The 18,499-nt window shown below is 47.1% G+C and overlaps 1 protein-coding gene across 2 annotated transcripts in view; it reads left to right on the top strand.

Moving 5' to 3' along the window:
* Positions 1 to 18,499, top strand: part of VWF (von Willebrand factor) — a 137,700-nt gene that overhangs the window by 84,989 nt on the left and 34,212 nt on the right. For both annotated transcript variants that reach the window (XM_060658633.3, XM_060658634.3), the window contains exons 25-35: positions 1,131 to 1,287; positions 2,059 to 2,217; positions 2,895 to 3,030; positions 5,554 to 6,932; positions 9,061 to 9,177; positions 9,273 to 9,413; positions 9,686 to 9,829; positions 11,098 to 11,262; positions 12,192 to 12,235; positions 12,538 to 12,715; positions 16,963 to 17,183. In XM_060658633.3, coding sequence (XP_060514616.3) covers positions 1,131 to 1,287; positions 2,059 to 2,217; positions 2,895 to 3,030; positions 5,554 to 6,932; positions 9,061 to 9,177; positions 9,273 to 9,413; positions 9,686 to 9,829; positions 11,098 to 11,262; positions 12,192 to 12,235; positions 12,538 to 12,715; positions 16,963 to 17,183 — 2,841 coding nt within the window. The remainder of the gene's footprint in view (positions 1 to 1,130; positions 1,288 to 2,058; positions 2,218 to 2,894; positions 3,031 to 5,553; positions 6,933 to 9,060; positions 9,178 to 9,272; positions 9,414 to 9,685; positions 9,830 to 11,097; positions 11,263 to 12,191; positions 12,236 to 12,537; positions 12,716 to 16,962; positions 17,184 to 18,499) is intronic.

Here is an 18,499-nt window from a genome sequence, read left to right as displayed (position 1 = left end):
TCTAATTGTGGACACCACCTTGGAGGCTTTGAATTGGTCTCCATCAAGTCACCTTTTTACTCCCTTTCTCGGCTTCAGGCTGGGAAACAGAATGCATAAAGGACAGTGTATGAGGAGAGCAATTCCTGGCGAACCATTTTTCTTCTACGCAAGGCAGAGCTCTTCTGGGCATCTGCCAATGCTTCTCTTTTGGCCTCGGTCTTAGAACTTGTGTGCACATGTATGTGGGTCTCTGTGTGGGTACACGTGTATATATGTATATGTGCACGCACCCAGCCACGTACACACGCATGCGCTCTGTAGCACCACATGTATGAAACCAGTCTTAGCAATCCTTTTATCTATCCAGTGACTTTTAGTTCCTGAGGATACTTCAGAGAGTACCTAGGGTTGGCTAGTTGGGTGGACACCCTGGGCATCTCGGTTGGAGGAAGGAAGATAGTGAGGGAGCCAGGGAGATCAGGATTGTTGGAATGTGTTGGAAACAATGATGCGCTTAATGTCTGAATTCATTCCTACCACAACTACCTTGGAAAAGGCCAGTGTGTGCAGCAGTGTGTGGGGGCGGGCAGGGAAGGTGAGAAGGGGTTACTGAGATCTAATGTGGGTAGTGAGTGGGAAGCTTGGGGGGCGGAGTCTGGGAGGCCCAGGCCGGTCCTACAGTCCAGCGGAATAGCCCCACAGCGCCCCAGTGAGGCAGCATGAGCAGTCCTGATGTGTTCCTTCCTTCGTTTTGAGGCAAAGGAAGAAGGCAACCAGCATGTATGTGTTTATGAGAAACAGCTAACACCTGTGAGGTTGAGTGTGGGTTATGGGAATGGCTGGCTGGCTGAGCAGGTATGTGGGACGATGGATAGAAGAGAACGTTCTGAAAAATTCTAAGGCATATCACATCCTATGAAAGGCCAGCAACACTCCTCTATTCAGCTTTTCTTGTTGGAATCCAGATTAGGACTAGGAATTAGTATGCCTTTGTACCCACTCCCTGTTGGGGCCACTGACCAGCATTTCTCCTTCTACCCTGGAGCCCCAGTTGCCCTACTCTGATCACCAGAATATTTTCCCCCAGACCAAGAGCCAGGGTTCCTGAATTCTGCCCAGACCTAGGCTACCCTGAGACTCCCTTGCAGGTGGACCCTGACCCATTCCTGGATGTTTGCATCTATGACACTTGCTCCTGTGAGTCCATTGGGGACTGTGCCTGCTTCTGTGACACCATTGCTGCCTACGCCCACGTGTGTGCCCAGCACGGCAAGGTGGTGGCCTGGAGGACAGCCACATTGTGTCGTGAGTCCTGATGTCCCTCAGACACCATCTCTCATGGATCTAGACTTTAACACCCCTAAGTGGGGTGTGGGAGGACTCCTTCGTGGGAGAGAACATAGAGCTCCTGTATGGGGACAGATGGCTGAGGGTTGAAGGGAGTTAAGACATTGATGGGCATGCCTGGTTGGTTCAGTCAGTTGAGCATCCGACTCTTGATTTCAGCTCAGGTCATGATCTTGCCACCTACTTGGGATTCTATCTCCCCCTCTTTCTTTTCCCCTCCCCCATGCTCGCTCTTTCTCTCTCTCTCTCAAAAGAAATAAACTTAAAAAAAAAAGACATTGATGTGAGTGAGTAGGAAGAGGGGACAGTGATTGAAGGCATTAATACATAGAGAAATTCCAGAAGAGGGAGAAGATGAAACAGTGATGAAAAGAAGAAGGAAGTCAATATTTTAATTAAATTCAGTATCTTTAATTAGATGCTATTATATTTGCCAATGTGAGTGATCAATGCATACATTATTTATAGAGAGTCTTCCTTGGGTGGGAGCAGCTGAATGTTTTTATATGGAGAACAGATTCAGAACCATTAGGTTCCTGGCTTAGGTGCTTTAAAACCTGGGCAGCCTCTAATACTGGTGACTCACACGCTGCTTAGTTCCCCACCGGCATCATCACTTCCCCCAGGGCCGTCACCACCATGGGTCTCACTACCATCTCTTTGGGGACTTTGGTGCCCTCCCATCTTCTCGGGTGGCACAGGGTGCCTGCTCATGTTCTATCTACACAGCCCAGAGCTGCGAGGAGAGGAATCTCCACGAGAACGGGTATGAGTGTGAATGGCGCTATAACAGCTGTGCCCCGGCCTGTCCCATCACGTGCCAGCATCCTGAGCCACTGGCATGCCCGGTGCAGTGTGTGGAAGGCTGCCATGCACACTGCCCTCCGGGTAAGTCAACTGACCTGGGTCAGGAAGGGTTGGAGGGCGGGGCTGGGCTGTCAGGAAAGGTGCTTCCTGGTGGTGCTCAACTTCACCCCGTGGTGTCCTGTCCCTGTCCTTACCACCCTGGGTTCTGCTTCCAGGTGCCCTTTCATCCAAGCCAGGCCAGCTATGATTTTTGTCAAGTTCAGCTCCTGTACCGTGCTTGTGTCTGCCTATTTATGGGCTTACCATTGAGAGCACTTTCTGATAGAACTTTCTGGAATGGTGGGAAAGTTCTGTGGAAAGGTAGCTCCTGTGTCTGAGGAATTGAAGTTTCAATTTTATTTAGTGTCGGTTTACATTGAAATTTTACTAGCTGCCTGTGGTTACTGGCCACTCTATTGGATAGCACAGATCTAGGGTAATCAAATATATTCTTTGGTGGAGTGAAAACAGCCTTGGAGATAAGATTTCATTTGTCCTGAGGCTTGGGCATGGTGAGTTAGGGGGAAGGAATATCCCCTCCCAGTCTTACAGAGGGATACACCAGGCCCAAAGAAAGAGAGTTGCTTTCTAAGTGGTGAGGTGGCCCTTGAGGGAGGCGGGCAGAGCTAGCTTCTGGTAGAGGCTCCTTTAGCTAAAAAGCGAGTCTTCCTTGTGGGAAAGGTGAGAGTTTTCTTCCTAATGGGGGGTTTGTCATGCAGGGAAAATCCTGGATGAGCTTTTGCAGACCTGCATCGACCCCAAAGACTGTCCTGTGTGTGAGGTGGCTGGTCGTCGCTTGGCCTCAGGGAAGAAAATCACCTTGAACCCCAATGACCCTGAGCACTGCCAAATTTGGTAAAACAGACCCTCTGGTGTTTGAAGTGATGTTTTCTGGGGCCTCTTCAGAGACGTAGGTTTGGGGAGGAGCTTGCTATGTTAGTTGAGAGGTTGAGTGTTTGTTTTGTTTTATTTCTAGACTTTGCTTCTCTCTCTTTAAGGACAGACTACATTGCGTCCCCAGAAAACACTTCTTGAGAGACTGAAGTATTTTCGTTTCTTCCATCTTGTGGAAGGATATAGTCTCTTACTGTTAGAAATAAGCCCATTGACCCAATGAAAGGAGGGACGCAGAGACTCAGAGCACAAAGAAGCGAGGTTTTAATCAACCTTCTTGCAAGAGTGGGTATCTGATGGACAGGAGCACTCGGGGCAGTTACACAGACAATTTATCTCCTAGCAGAAGTCCCTCCCCCAATTCTTCATTGGTTTGAGTACTACAGAGGTTACAGCCTTACCTGGATGTCTCCTATGCACATGAAGGGCAAAAAGTAGTCTGGTAGGAACAAATGTTCATTCCCTGAGGTGACACAGAGACCTTTCAGTTCCTCCTCCCTGTTTTCTTTGGTGCATGCTCATTGCCAAGCCTGCAAAAATAAGCCTGAGAAATGGAGAGGGGAAGACCTAGGAAGTGAAGTATCTAAGGGTTTGGGACTCCATTGTGAGGGTCAGTTGTACGTATTTCCAGTAGGTTGTAAACTCATTGTTAGACAATACAACTTTTATTTGGTACTTTTGAAAATGAATCCTCTCCCTTATTTCTCACATTATTGTCCCTGGAGGTCACATCTAGTCCAAAGACAGATACCTATGGAAGTCAAATTGCTTTTTACTCAGAGCCCCGACCCCTCAGTGTGACATAGACACCTTGGGGCCACAGCCAAGGTCCCAGGATGGGGCTTTTGTAGTTGGGAGGGAAGACACTATCACTGCACCCTGGGTTCTCACTTGGATTACCTCTGGGAACTGGACTTTGGGGAGGTGAGAAGGAGTCCTCAGGGTGAGCTCTGAACTTTCTGAAGCTCTGCTCCCAAGTAGGGAACATGTGTTCAGATGTTGATGTGTTTAACACCACGCCCTGACACTGATCGAGCCTTGTGGGAACTTGAACTTGAGAACTTACATTTTCTGGGGAAGGGCTGTGGCCACAGCTGCCAGAGTCAGATCCCACCACTGCCATCTGTACAAACAAGGGGAACAGTGTCCGGGGTTAATTTTCTAGCAGACACAGGAAACTAGAGAGTATGGCACTCACGCATTGTTAACCAAGAATTGAAGCAATAAATCGTGTGGACCATGGGGGAAGTAAGAATTAACTTCCAAGTACGATTCTGCCTGCCCACCTTCCCCATGCTGAAATGGAGACCGTAAGGAATGAAAAAGGGGAGAAGCTGACACTGACTTGGGGTTCTGAGCCACACAGGCATGAGAGCTTGGAGCCCTCTCCCGGCCTCCCTCTGCTGTCCCATGGGGAGGGCAGCTACCAGGGTACACACTGTGGCTTCAGACAGCTGTGTGCAATAATTCCAAAACAGGCTGGGGACATTGCATGAGAGGCAAGGCACAGGGGACGTTTCTCAAGGCTCAGGGAACTGCTGCCTCTCAGCTTTACTGGGGTTGCTGAGGGCAAGTGGCCTCAAAGGCGGAGAGTACGTATAGGGGATGGTCCCAACCTCTGTGGGTCTCCACCACGGGGCAGCTTGATTTCACCTGTGGTTTGGTATACCTTGCCATCTCTAGGACGCTGGTGAGGAGTGACCAGAAGGGTCTGGAAACTTGGTTTGGTAGTGCAGGAATTTGTATGAGGGTAAGGGCTCTGCTGCAGACTTGTGCTTGGGGCTGGGTACAGGGCCTAGCCTCTCCCTGGCACATGACAGGTGTTCACCGCATGGCCCTTGGAGGAATGAATGAACAAGCCACTGTCTTTTCCCCTAACATCTTGGACATTCCCAACTTTGTTCTGGGATAAAGTTGGGATTTTGAATCTTTATTCATCTTTCCAAAACGTTTTTAATCCACTTTTTTCTCTTTTTCTTGAGGCCCAACATATTATACAAAATTCATACAGCTTAAATTGTCACAGAAAATACTGTAAAGCCTTTATCTTCAATAGGACCTTTACCAGTCTTGGTCAGCATCATTCTTTTACAGCATTATTTGTCTTTGGAGACACTTGGAAGAAGGTTTGGATTATAATTAAATATTTATGCTATTAGAGATGTAGGTTGAAAAGACATCAACTTTGAGTGGCAGTGTGGATATCCTAGAAGCAAGAAAGGTTCTTCCTCAGGTGCTATGATGGATTAAAGCTTTGGCTTCTAGAATAAAGGGAGGCCTATTGCTGCATGTGTAGAGGTGCTATTTGGGGACATATGTTAAAGAATGCTGTGTCACTTAGGTGGGGAGTGATTCATGGGACCTCAGTTCAGGCAGGCCAGGCAGGCAGTTCTATGGGAATATATGTGGGATGGTTCTAAATAAGGCTGAGGAGTGCCCAAAAGTTTTTCCTGAACCACTCCTGGTTTTCTCTCTCTACCGCAGTCATTGTGATGGTGTCAACCTCACCTGTGAGGCCTGCAGGGAGTCTGAAGGCCTAGTGGTGCCCCCCACAGAAGGCCCGGTCAGAGCCACCACCCCATACGTGGAGGACACCCCGGAGCCGCCCCTCCACGACTTCTATTGCAGCAGGCTTCTGGACCTGGTTTTCCTGCTAGACGGCTCCTCCAAGCTGTCGGAGGCTGAGTTCGAAGTGCTGAAGGCCTTTGTGGTGGGCATGATGGAGCGTCTGCACATCTCCCAGAAGCGGATCCGCGTGGCCGTGGTGGAGTACCATGACGGCTCCCACGCCTACATCCAGCTCAAGGACCGGAAGCGACCCTCGGAGCTACGGCGCATTGCCAGCCAGGTGAAGTATGCAGGCAGTGAGGTGGCCTCCACCAGCGAGGTCTTGAAGTACACTCTGTTCCAGATCTTTGGCAAGATTGATCGCCCTGAAGCATCCCGCATTGCCCTGCTCCTGATGGCCAGCCAGGAGCCCCAGAGGCTGGCCCGGAATTTGATCCGTTACGTGCAGGCCCTGAAGAAGAAGAAAGTCATCATGATCCCGGTGGGCATCGGGCCCCATGCCAACCTCAGGCAGATCCACACCATTGAGAAGCAGGCCCCTGAGAACAAGGCCTTTGTGCTCAGTGGTGTGGACGAGCTGGAGCAGCAAAGGGATAAAATTATCAACTACCTCTGTGACCTTGCCCCCGAAGCGCCTGCCCCTACCCAGCATCCCCCTATGGTACCAGTCACTGTGGGTCCAGGGCTCATGGGGGTTTCATCCTCGGGACCCAAAAGGAACCCCACGGTTCTGGACGTGGTGTTTGTCCTGGAAGGGTCCGACAAAATTGGTGAGGCCAACTTTAACAAGAGCAGGGAGTTCATGGAGGAGGTGATTCGGCGCATGGATGTGGGCCAGGACGGCATCCACATCACAGTGCTGCAGTACTCGTACATGGTGACCGTGGAGTACACCTTCAGGGAGGCCCAGTCCAAGGGTGAGGTCCTGCAGCAGGTGCGGGAGATCCGATACCGGGGTGGCAATAGGACCAACACTGGACTGGCCCTGCAGTACCTGTCTGAACACAGCTTCTCAGCCAGCCAGGGGGACCGGGAGCAGGCACCTAACCTGGTCTACATGGTCACTGGAAACCCCGCCTCCGATGAGATCAAGCGGATGCCTGGAGACATCCAGGTGGTACCCATCGGAGTGGGCCCTCATGCCAACCTGCCGGAGCTGGAGCAGCTCAGCTGGCCCAATGCCCCCATCCTCATCCAGGACTTTGGCGTGCTCCCCCAAGAGGCTCCTGATCTGGTGCTGCAGAGGTGCTGCTCTGGAGACGGGCTGCAGATCCCTACCCTCTCCCCCACCCCAGGTATGCGGGCACCTGGCCTGGTGAGAGAGCTGCTGAGAGCTGGCGGGGATGCAGTTCTTGGGTACTAATCCTGCTTTTCTGCTCTGTATCTTCAGTCAAACCCTCGCCTTTAGAGTACGAGCCTTTTGGGGAAAGGAGCTTATAAATTCAAAGGTTATACAAGGCTATTGTTAAAATATAAACAATACCAATGATGTAGAGTAAAAAAAATACAAGTTTTGGTTTATCCCACAGCCTCATCCCCACCTAATCCCACTCCTTGCTTTGGAGATAACCTGTTCAGTCTGGGGACTCTCAGCTTTGACCGCACTGGATGGGTAAAATTACTCTAAGTAACTGGTGTTCTTTGGGGCAAGGCCAGAAGTTGGGTGACAGGCAGAGGGTTGCATCCTCAGATTCTGGAACCAGACTGCATTAGTTTGAAATTCAACTCTGCCGCTTACTAGCTGGGTGATTTGGGGCAATTTATTTTTGTAATGGTTTTGGGCAATTTTGAGCAAATACCTCTGTGTATATGTTTCCTTATCTGTGAAAAAAAGTGGGGATGACAATAGTACTTGTAAAATGCTTAGGGCAGTACCCAGGACATAGCCAAGTGCTCAAAAACTGGTTGCTACTGCTATTGTTGCCTCCTTCTTAACTGATACTAATGTCTAATCAGCTCCTAGTTCTAGAGCACAGGAATGTTTAAGACAGTCCTTGGTGTGTTTGGGACCATCCCAGAATAACTGATTTCTTTTTTTCCCCAAAGAACTTGATTGTTTTTTTTTTTTTAATTAAGTGTAATTAACATACAATGTTAGTTTCAGGTGTACAACACAATGATTGAACAATTCTATCCATTTCTCAGTGCTCATCACAATGAGTGTACTCTTAATCCCCTTTATCTATTTCACCCATCCCCCACCCACCCCCTCTCTGGTAACCAACTACAGTTTTTTTCTCTGTATTTAAGTCTTTTGTGTGCATGTATTTTTTTGTTTGTTTGTTTGTCTCTTTTTCCTTTGTTCATTTGTTTCGTTTCTTGAAGTCCAAAGATGAGTAAAATCATATGGTATTTGTCTTTCTTTGACTTATTTCACTTAGCATTAGGTCTATGCTCTAGCTCCATCCATGTTGTTGCAAATGTCACTATTTCATTCTTTTTTTATCGCTGAATAATATTCCATTGTGTGCATGTGTATGTATGTATGTATATACACCACATCTTCTTTATCCATTCATTTATGGAAGGACACTTGGGTTGGTTCCATGTCTTAGCTATTGTAAATAATGTTGCAGTAAACATAGGGTGCACATATCTTCTCGAGGATGTGGAGAAAAAGGAACCCTTGTGCACTGTGGGTGGAATGCAAATTGGTGGAAAATAGTATGGAGGTTACTCAAAAGATTAAAAACAGAATTACCACATGATCCAGTCATCCCACTATTGGGTATTTGCCCAAAGAAAATGAAACACTAACACCAGAGTAAGTGTCTCTTAGTTAATATCTCTTCATTCTCACACTTGTTTTAAGTGCCTTTGTTTTTGTTTTAACCAGAGCCACAGGTTTATTTAAATTCTTGTGATATTTCTGCTGAGGAGAACGGTAATAGCATTATCTGATCAAATCTGGAATGGCCTCCAGGCCAGAGGTTGTTTCTGTGCTGTGATCATGACTCTGTGCCCAAACATTACCATGCACACTGGTCATTTATAGTTGGAATACCTTATAGCACGTTCACCAGCCCATAAGACTTGAGAGCATGGAAGTCGCCCTCTAGCCCCATGCTGCCACTCCCATTTCCTTTGGCCATCTCCCTCTTATTCTTCAATATTTTGCTCAATTCTAGAAGAGTTGCAGCCTCCAGTTACTGAGGGAGCAGATGCATCTTGCTCTCATCTATAGGCATTTAAACTGCCTTTGGGTGGATTTGGAGTCTTCCCAATGTCTGCCACCCTGGGGCACTCCTGGGTTCCCTTCCCCCTTTCCCGGCCCATGTTAACCATCATGCAGGACCGGTGGAGGCACCCTCCCCTTCATGGTTCCTCATGGTGGGTGGCATCCTGCATGTTCTTGGATGCTGTGTCTGCTACAGTGGGCCTGGTGTGCTCACTTGGGTGCCCACCCTCTTGGTGTCTTTGCAGACTGCAGCCAGCCCCTGGATGTGATCCTCCTCCTGGATGGCTCCTCCAGCTTGCCAGCTTCTTATTTTGGTGAAATGAAGAGTTTTGCGAAGGCTTTCATTTCAAAAGCCAACATAGGTGAGCGATGCACCTGTTGGAGCAGGTTGGGAAGGAGCTCTTTCTGGGGCTCCACCTGATCCAGAGTGCGATTTCCACGTTGTCTTTCCTGTTAGGGCCTCGGCTCACTCAGGTGTCAGTGCTGCAGTATGGAAGCATCACCACCATCGACGTGCCGTGGAATGTGGCCTATGAGAAAGTCCATTTGCTGAGCCTCGTGGACCTCATGCAGCAGGAGGGAGGCCCCAACCGAATTGGTAACCTGGTGCTATGGGCTGGGAGGCAGGAGCTTCGTCTGGTCTTAATTCTTGGCATATGTAACTAAGTGACCTCGGCCAGTCACTTTGCTCTTTAGGCTAGTTTCCCTCCCTGTAAAGTGTGGGCCTGGATGCTCTTGCGGATCTGATTTGTGTGTTTCTCCATCTCTGAATCCTTCTGTTTGGTTGACCTAAGGATCTGCCATGAGACAGGATGCCCAGCATTTCCTGCCGTCAGGACTGACTTGGTGTGGACTGTTCTCCATTCTCAGGGGATGCTTTGGGCTTTGCTGTGCGATATGTCACCTCAGAAGTCCACGGTGCCAGGCCTGGAGCCTCGAAGGTGGTGGTCATCCTGGTCATGGGTGTCTCCATGGATTCGGTGGACGCTGCAGCCGATGCAGCCAGGTCCAACCGTAAGTGTCCAGTGTGCAATCCCGAGACTCTCCTAACCTGCTAGAAGATTGAAAGCAGCTGGCGGGATTGCTTTTGGATGGCCTGATGGTTGTGAATGCTTAATAGCCACCCGTGGCCTGGTTCCAAACAGCAGGAAGTGGACCAATCCCTGTGTTACTTAGAAACCAAACAGTAATAAATATGCATTTGTCCTTCATTTGTCTGCTTGCTTTCAACTGTCACTTTTAGTGCTTCCCTTTGTGTCCAGGGCTGGGGCTGGGTCAGACCTCCACACCTTTCCTTTTGGAAGTGGTGTGGTGTCCTTGCCCTGTCCCCAGTCTCACCACCTCACCACGTCTGAGGCCAGAGGGACTCATTATGGGGTGGTGAGAACCATCAGACCTTCACATGTGCCAAGCCCTTTTCTAGTACCTGCCTAATGGGTTAATGATTGATGAGATGATGACCTGAGCCGAAATCTAGAGTCAGACACTTAACCGACTAAGCCACCAGGCGCCCCTGTAATAACTTTCTGATGGAATCCCAACTGCCATCCTTGTCCCCTGTAGTTCATAAACAACATGGTGGCTGTAGTCACCCTTTAAAGACTGGTCAGCCCATGTCACTCCTCTGCCCCAAAGTCTTGACTGGCTTCCCCTTTCGTTCAGAGAACATGTTATGTCCTTGTGTGGGCTGTGAAGATTTGCATGGTCTGTGACCCACTTCCTCTCGTGTTTGGTCTGCTCCAGCCACCCTGGAGCACACATTCAGACTGCTGCTCAGAGCCTCTTCGCTCATTGTTCACTCTGCTTGGGACATCCTCTTGGCTTCTTCTGTCCTCACCTCAGGTCTCTGCTCAAATGTCATCAAATGCTTATCCAGCCACCTTGCATGAAACAGTAATTCCCACTTCTACCCTGGGCACTCCCATCCTCATATCTCATTTTGTTTTTTCCTAAGCACTTACCCACGTCTGAAATACTAGAGATTTCCTTATATGTGTGTTTTTTTTGTCTGTCTTTGCCAGGTGCAAGTTCCACAAAGACAGGGACTTCATCTGCTCGGCTCACTGTATCCCCATTGCTTAGAATAGTACCTGACACAGGGTGGTGTCATTAAAACTGGTTGACTGACTGAATATTTGCTCATGGGGTCACTTTATGTGACCCATCTAGGAAGCATGAGGCTCTGTACAGATGCTGGGGATAGGTTCAGGTCAGTCCACTTTGGGCCCACCTGACCAAAGCAGGTTAACACAGACCCTTTCTTGTTCCTCTGCTAACCCCAGGAGTGACAGTGATCCCCATTGGAATTGGGGATCGGTATGATGAGGCCCAGCTGAGGATCTTGGCAGGCCCAAAGGCCAGCTCCAATGTGGTGAAGCTCCAGCGAATCGAAGACCTTCCCACCATGGTCACCCTAGGAAATTCCTTCTTCCACAAGCTATGCTCTGGTGAGTCTTGTAATGCCTTTCATACCCCCTCAAAAGGAAAAACCCCATTCTAGAGACCCAAAGGTATGCATGCACAAGATCTGGCCTTGAATGAAGATTGTTACATAGACCAGGACCTTTAAGTTTCTGTTCATGGAAAGTTTGTACTAAAAACATCCGAGGGACCACCAGAAAGTTCTCTGTGTAAAGCCCTCCTTCCATCCTAACTGTCCATCAAGACTTTAGCAGAGACAACCCATGCTTGCTGGCGCAGAGTGATCTTGAACAAAGAAGTGGAAGACAGATGCAGGGAACCCCAGCAGCCTGCAGACCATGGTCTTTTTCCCCATGTCCTATATTCACCCTCAGCCTGAGTATATAGGGCCTTAGAAAAACAGTAATGTAGAATCTAATATCAAAGTGCCATGGCTTAAACTGACTTAGGTTAGAATTTTTATTTTTATCATATATAATTCTTTTTACCTGATTTTATTTATTTTCCTAATGTGATTAGCTCTGAGTCAAAACCTACTAGAGTTATTGCCCTTTCCTGCTGGAAGATAGCTCTCCTGGAAGGACTCTTAAAGGTCTCTTTCGAATTTCTGGGACCTTGCCTCATTTCCTCCCCAACTCCTCACTAGGCACTGATCTACACATGAAATGGGAAAAGGAGTTTCTGGCCTGAGAAGCTTCATGCCCTGTAGAGATTGCTGTGTTCTTACTGTTGTTATCACCATAGTTATTGAGAACCACAGAGCATGCCTGAAGAGCCACAGGGTGACCACCTCTTAACCTGGTGGACCTGCATATACTCACAGTCAAACCTGGTCAGACCCTTTTTGCAGAGTGAAGTCCCCTTCCGGGACTAGCCCTGGGGCCACACAGACTTTGTGATGGCTTCTGCTGCAGGTTGGGAATCGGAACTCAGATCTTAATTGTGTCTGTTTCAGGGTTCCTTGGAGTTTGCGTGGATGAGGAAGGGAATGAGAAGAGAGTGAGTTCCTTTCAGCGCTGGCTTTGAAAGAAAGATAAGAATGAGTATTTGGGGTGCTTGTTCCCCCTTTTTCCTCCTTTGGTCTTGGTCCAGTTCTCCCTCTTATATCCTGCTTTTGTGCATGTGTGTGGATGTGTGGGGACGTTCCACCTGTAAATCTTGTGTTCTGCATCCTTGCTGCTTGGGCCCATGTCCAAGTCCTAGTCTCTGTGTCCTCAGAGGGGGTCAGTTGCCCAGTTGATGGGCTTAGCGCAGGACTGGCTCATCCTGTACCCGCCTGAATCTGCTTCTTTCTTCTGTAGCCCGGGGACATCTGGACCCTGCCAGACCAGTGTCACACAGTTACTTGCCTGCCAGATGGCCAGACCTTGCTGAAGAGTCATCGAGTCAACTGTGACCGAGGCCCGAGGCCATCATGTCCCAACAGCCAGCCCCCTCTCAGGGTGGAGGAGACTTGTGGCTGCCGTTGGACCTGCCCCTGTGAGTCCGATGCTTCATCAGCCTGGGTGGTGTTGCAGGGGCAGTGCTTTTAGTGTGGCTGTGCAGAGAGGTAGACCAGAAGCCCCTTTCCCTCCTCACTACATGTAGAATGCTACTTTCACCCATGTTCCCTCCCTCTTGTGTCTTTTGGATGTATGTTCATTCAGTCCCAGGGATCGGTGTTCTCCTCCTGTGTCTTTGGAAAGCACCTCCCCAGATAATGCATAACCAGAAGGAAGAATTGATTGTTTCTTTCTCAACTTGGCTGTTGGCAAGTCATTAGAAGTCTATGCTGTAGAAGTAGAACAGTGAGAGGGACGCCCCCAGAAAACTCTTCACTCACACCTGGAGCTGGATGGGAGTTGGGTGCCATGGTACATCGTCACAGTGGCCTCGTTTATGAGGAGGACATAGTAAACTCCATCTTTATGCAGCCCTGTGGAGGGCATTCATCCGTGGGGGAGGGTTAGCCCCCGCCTCATGGTTGGGAGAAATGGCTGCATAGGTAATACGTACCTGGCATATAATTCCTGTGTTAAATAGACACAACCAGTGGGATAAAACCAAAACTGTATTTTATTCCTCGGCCTCCCTTGACAGTTTATTTAGTAGGATAAATTATCTCCCTGGACTGGATGAGAATGCTACCAGACCTGTGTCATCTCTGTTTATTCATAAAGAGTTCTATGGTTACTTTAAGTTATAAAACAAAGGCTCAACTTGGTAATTAGGTGCCCACTCCTGTGTAATCACCAAAACCTTAACCTTGAGTTAGAGTTAAAACAGCTCCCTACTCCCAGTTTGTGCTGCCTGCCCCCAAGAAAGGGGTGTGTTCTGCCTCTCCCCCAGCTTGGGGAACCTTCTGAAGAAGGTTCTCCCGTGACTGGTGCTTCTGTGAGAGGGCTCTGTGCTCTCTGGCCTGGCAGGTGTTTAAGGTGACCACTTTACCTTGCCAGCTCTCAGAGGCTCCCCTGCTCTATTCCTCTGGTACTCAATCTTGGGGTGCAGAAGGATTCTGTATCGTTGGGCTGCCTGCTGCTTCTCCTTGCCAGGGAGTGGAGTGTGCCTGCTTCCCCAAACAGCAGCAAGCCACATCTGGGCAATAGTAATAGCTTCTTTCTTTCACATTCTTCAGGTTAAGTTTCAGACACTGGTCCAGGGTCCCTGTAACTGCATGATACACAAACCCATCTCTGGGAGTGGCCTCTTGAAAGTCCTGTTCACAAGGCTTGGTTGTCCCTAGTGGGGCACCTGGGGGTGTGAGACCCACAATGCAATAGGAACTCTGTACAAACAAATGTCTTCTTAAATCCAGTCCCTCAGTACCCCTCTTGACTCCTTTTATAACCTTGGCTCTTTATACTCTCTTTTATCAGAAGCAATAAAACTAGATTTGGGCTATTTTTTTAAGCATTTAAAACATTTTAAAATTAAAAATATTTAAAACTTTTTATTTTGGACAATTTCAGGTTTACAAAAAAAGCTGTACAAATGATACAAAGAATTCCTGAGTATCTTCACCCAGCTTGGTGTATCTTATATAATCACAGTATAATGATCAAAATCAGGAATTAACATCCATAAAGTACACCTGTAAACATCTTACTCAGTTTTTATCAGCTGTCCCACTCATGTCCTTTGTTCAGAGGTAGGATTCAATTCAGAATCCCACATGACATTAAGTCGTCATGTTTCTGTAGTCTCCTTCAATCTACAACAGATCCCAAGTATTTCTTTGATTTTTATGACCTTGACATTTTTGAAGAGTTCTGGCTAGTAATTTTGTAGAATGTCCCTCAATTTGGGTTAGATTTAGGTTACACATTTTGTTAAGAATACCCCGGAAGACATGCTGTATCTTTTTTGTTTGTCAAGAGGAGACACAGGATATCAATTTGTCTCATTACAGGTGACGTTAAGTTTGATCACTTGGTTTAGGTGATATTTACCAGATTTTTCCACTGTAAAATTACCATTTTCCTCCTCGTAATTAATAATGATCATATACAGAGATATTTTGAAACTCTGGAAATATACTTTTACCCACTAAGTTTACCATGCATTGATGATCCTCACCTGAAACAGTTTTTATTGTGTTTGCCAGATAGTGATTTTTGATTTCCATCATCCCCTCCGCATTTACTAGTTGGAATTCCATTGAAAGGAAGAATTTTTCCTTCTCTGTCATTGATTAATTCAGTTAATTATTTGTATCAACATGGGCTCATTGGTTCTTATTTTATTCTATGGGGTATAATCAATTACTAGCATCATTTATTTTCTTGGTTGATGGTCTCAGATGTGGCTAATGGGAACCCTTTCAATTTGACTCTTGTGTCCTTTTGACATGTCTACCTCCCTCTCTCACACAGTAAGGAGTCTGGCTCTCATTATCCACGATATATTTATATGTTGGCTTAATCCCAGAATACACATAAAGTAGTTTCAGAATTGCTAACCAATGCCTGGATGAAAAACAAATCTAACTAGAGTACAGTATTCATATGCAATTCTTTTTGTCTTTTGCCTTTAGTACATAGTACATTCCCGCCTACCCCACCTGTATTATTTAGATTAGTTTCTCCCCTAACAGTGTAGTTATGTTATTTATTACCATGATTTCAATTTGTTTCTGTTTGTGTTGCATTTTGGGTTTCCCTCATCCCCATCCTTGTTGAGTTTATTCATTTGTTCTTGTACGTGAATTACTAACATTGCCCCAAATGTGAGAATGTACAGAAAGGTTTATTCAGAGTGTCTCTCCACTCTTCCCATCCCTCCGTGCTTTCTACTAGTTTCCACTTATGTTCCCTGCAGGTAACCAGTCTCATTCATTTCAGGTTCATCCTTCTTCACAAATAAGCTTTGCCTTTTTTGCTTAAAAACATAGTCCAGAAATCCTCCCTACCAGTTCAAAGACAGCAGAGGGCATAGGAGAGGACCACAGAAGTGAAGTAATTTATCCAAGGTCACAGTATAAGCACAGGGTGGAACAGAATTCAGTCTTGAGTTTCTCTGGCTCTGAAGCACCCACTTCATGGTAACAGTTTATGTGACGCTGGGCAGAGCCATTCTCACTAGCTTGCCACGTGTGAGCTAATACTTCTTTACCTGTGACTTGTGACATCCTCATAGCAGAGGGGCTGATCTCCTGAAGACGTGACACTTTCCATAGCTGGAGTGTTGGGAACCACTTGCTGCACGGGCATCAAGTGCCCCTCGGGAGTGACTGACTGCTCTGGGCCTCAGGGGATTTTGAGTCGAAGAGCTCCAGGCAGGCTGCTCAGCTCTGACAGATGGTGCATCCAGCCTCTTCATTTGTTAGTGGCTGTGCTGCTTGACGCACAGGCCACGGATGCAGGTGGAGGTTGCCTGGACCTGGTATGAGCTAGGGACATCAGTGCAGCCTCACAGACCACTGAGCCTGCCTCTCAGTCCTTGGGCTTTTATTTACCCACCACCATAGCTGTGGTCACAGATGCTCTGGAAAGCTCATCTCCAACTTCCTTTAGGTCTAAGATTAGCTTTCAAATCATGCATGGCAGTGGTGCCTTCCATGGGAGGGTTTTACAGAATCATCTTATGCAGATGCAAGATGATGAGTGTTTCCAAGTGGTGTTTTAACAGGACCCTTGAGAATTTGCTGATCGTGTGAATGAATGAGTGGCAAATGAGGGAGTGTGGAGACCCAATCATTTGTTTTGGCTTCAGAAATATTTCTCTCGTGTGATCATCTCTTAAGGGATCAAGTCAACATGGCCACTTGTACAATTAGAAACTTGGCAGCTGAGAGGACACATGTGTCTTTAGGTGAACTTTCTTTACAATGAGCTCATAAGCTCATGATATGCTTAGATCCTCATGATTTCAACAAGTCATAACAACCCTGAAACTTAACTTTGTTTCCTGAGCCAAAGCATCCCTGTAGAGATCATTCACTTTACACGTTAACATTTTTTGGAAGTATGGTTGTATAATTTTCCATGTTTTTTTGTGATACTTGTCCTTCTAAACCTTCTCTAGAAAAATATTTAATGGCCAAGTGTTACTTAGCTAAGCCGCTCTCTCTACCTCTCATAATTTCAGATTCCTAATCTGTAAAAAGGAGGAAGTTAGACTACATAACCTCAAAGGGCTCGTTCTGAGCTCAACTCTATTTATCTGTTTGCAACATGGTAACATCTGCCTCTTTGCATGTGTGGGAGTTTGGATAATGTCACATCCATCCTTTGCTCTCCCCTGTTCAGGTGTGTGCATGGGCAGCTCTACCCGGCACATTGTGACCTTTGATGGACAGAATTTCAAGCTGACTGGCAGCTGTTCCTATGTCCTCTTTCAAAACAAGGAGCAGGACCTGGAGGTGATTCTCCATAATGGTGCCTGCATCCCTGAGACGAGGCAGGCCTGCATGAAGTCCATTGAGGTGAAACATGACGGCCTCTCAGTTGAGCTCCACAGTGACATGCAGGTGAGAGGTGCTTTCTGTGGGTCTCATGCAAGGCAGCAACAGAACCCCCAAGAAGCCTCTGGTGGCACTTGGTTTTAGCTGGTGTGTCTGTTAGGGACACACCAGCTTCTGCCCCACCAGCAGAGCACCACCTTCTTAGGAGAAGCTTATTTTCATCTCCCTTGTGGCATGATTTCATGTTGTTCTGGGCCCAGATTTGGAAGAAAGGATCCATTTTAGGTAGCATTACATTACAAATCTAGTGCTGGTTTCTGGTGCTGGCAGAAAATTGGGAGAGACACCAGAGCTGTTTACCCAGCAGGCATGATGAGCCCAGTGCATAGGACCTGTGCGTTTTCCAAAGGAGAATATTTAGGATCTACATTAGGGCCTTTGAAAATATTTAGGGCCTGATCAAAACGTATGGCTCCAAAATTTGAGAGGAAAGCTGCAACACTGATAAAAATAAATGTTTGTTTACAAAAGGCTACATATGACAACTTCTTGTTCATTTAGAAATCACAAATATTTCGGGGCGCCTGGGTGGCTCAGTCGGTTCAGTGTCCGACTTCGGCTCAGGTCATGATCTCGTGGGCCGTGAGTTCGAGCCCCGCGTCAGGCTCTGTGCTGACAGCTCAGAGCCTGGAGCCTGTTTCAGATTCTGTGTCTCCCTCTCTGACCCTCCCCTGTTCATGCTCTGTCTCTCTCTGTCTCAAAAATAAATAAATGTTAAAAAAAAAACAACACAAATATTTCATTATTTGAAAGTAACTTGTAGTAACCTTCTTCTCATTTTGTAAGAATTTCTGAATATGCACATTCATTGCTGAAAAATCATAGCTAGTCCTATATTAAATGAGTAGCTCAAGTCCAAAGTTTTAAAATCAAAAGGATAAAAAGCCTTCCAAAACCTTTAACAGCAAAAATTATATTCACCCTGGGACTTTTAGTATGTTTGATATGATGTATAATGGGGCCTCCAAAGAGCTGGTGACCAAAAATACACATATATACATACATACATACATACATACATACATACATACATACATAAATGAACTTAACATAGTCCTGTGAGGTGCTCCTGGAGACACCACCCTGATGAACTGACAAAAGGCAACTTTCTCAGTGTTTCTGGAAGGGGTTGCCCTTCCCTGTTGAATGTACACAGACTCAAGGCTGGCTTTAACCCCTGGGCTTTCAGGCCATCTGTATAGGATTTTAATGCTCTGTTCTCCCATCAAGCTCTGCAAAGCCCCTTCATCTTAGAAGAGCTGCTGTCAGATATCAGAGTTTGTGGATGACACTGGAGTTGAATGTGGCAGAAGCATAGGGAC

Source organism: Panthera onca, chromosome B4 (assembly GCF_046562875.1).
Source record: "Panthera onca isolate mPanOnc1 chromosome B4, mPanOnc1 haplotype 2, whole genome shotgun sequence".
Classification (NCBI taxonomy): Eukaryota; Metazoa; Chordata; class Mammalia; order Carnivora; family Felidae; genus Panthera; species Panthera onca.
The sequence above is the reverse complement of the archived record's forward strand: the minus strand, read 5'-3'. Positions and strand labels throughout refer to the sequence as shown.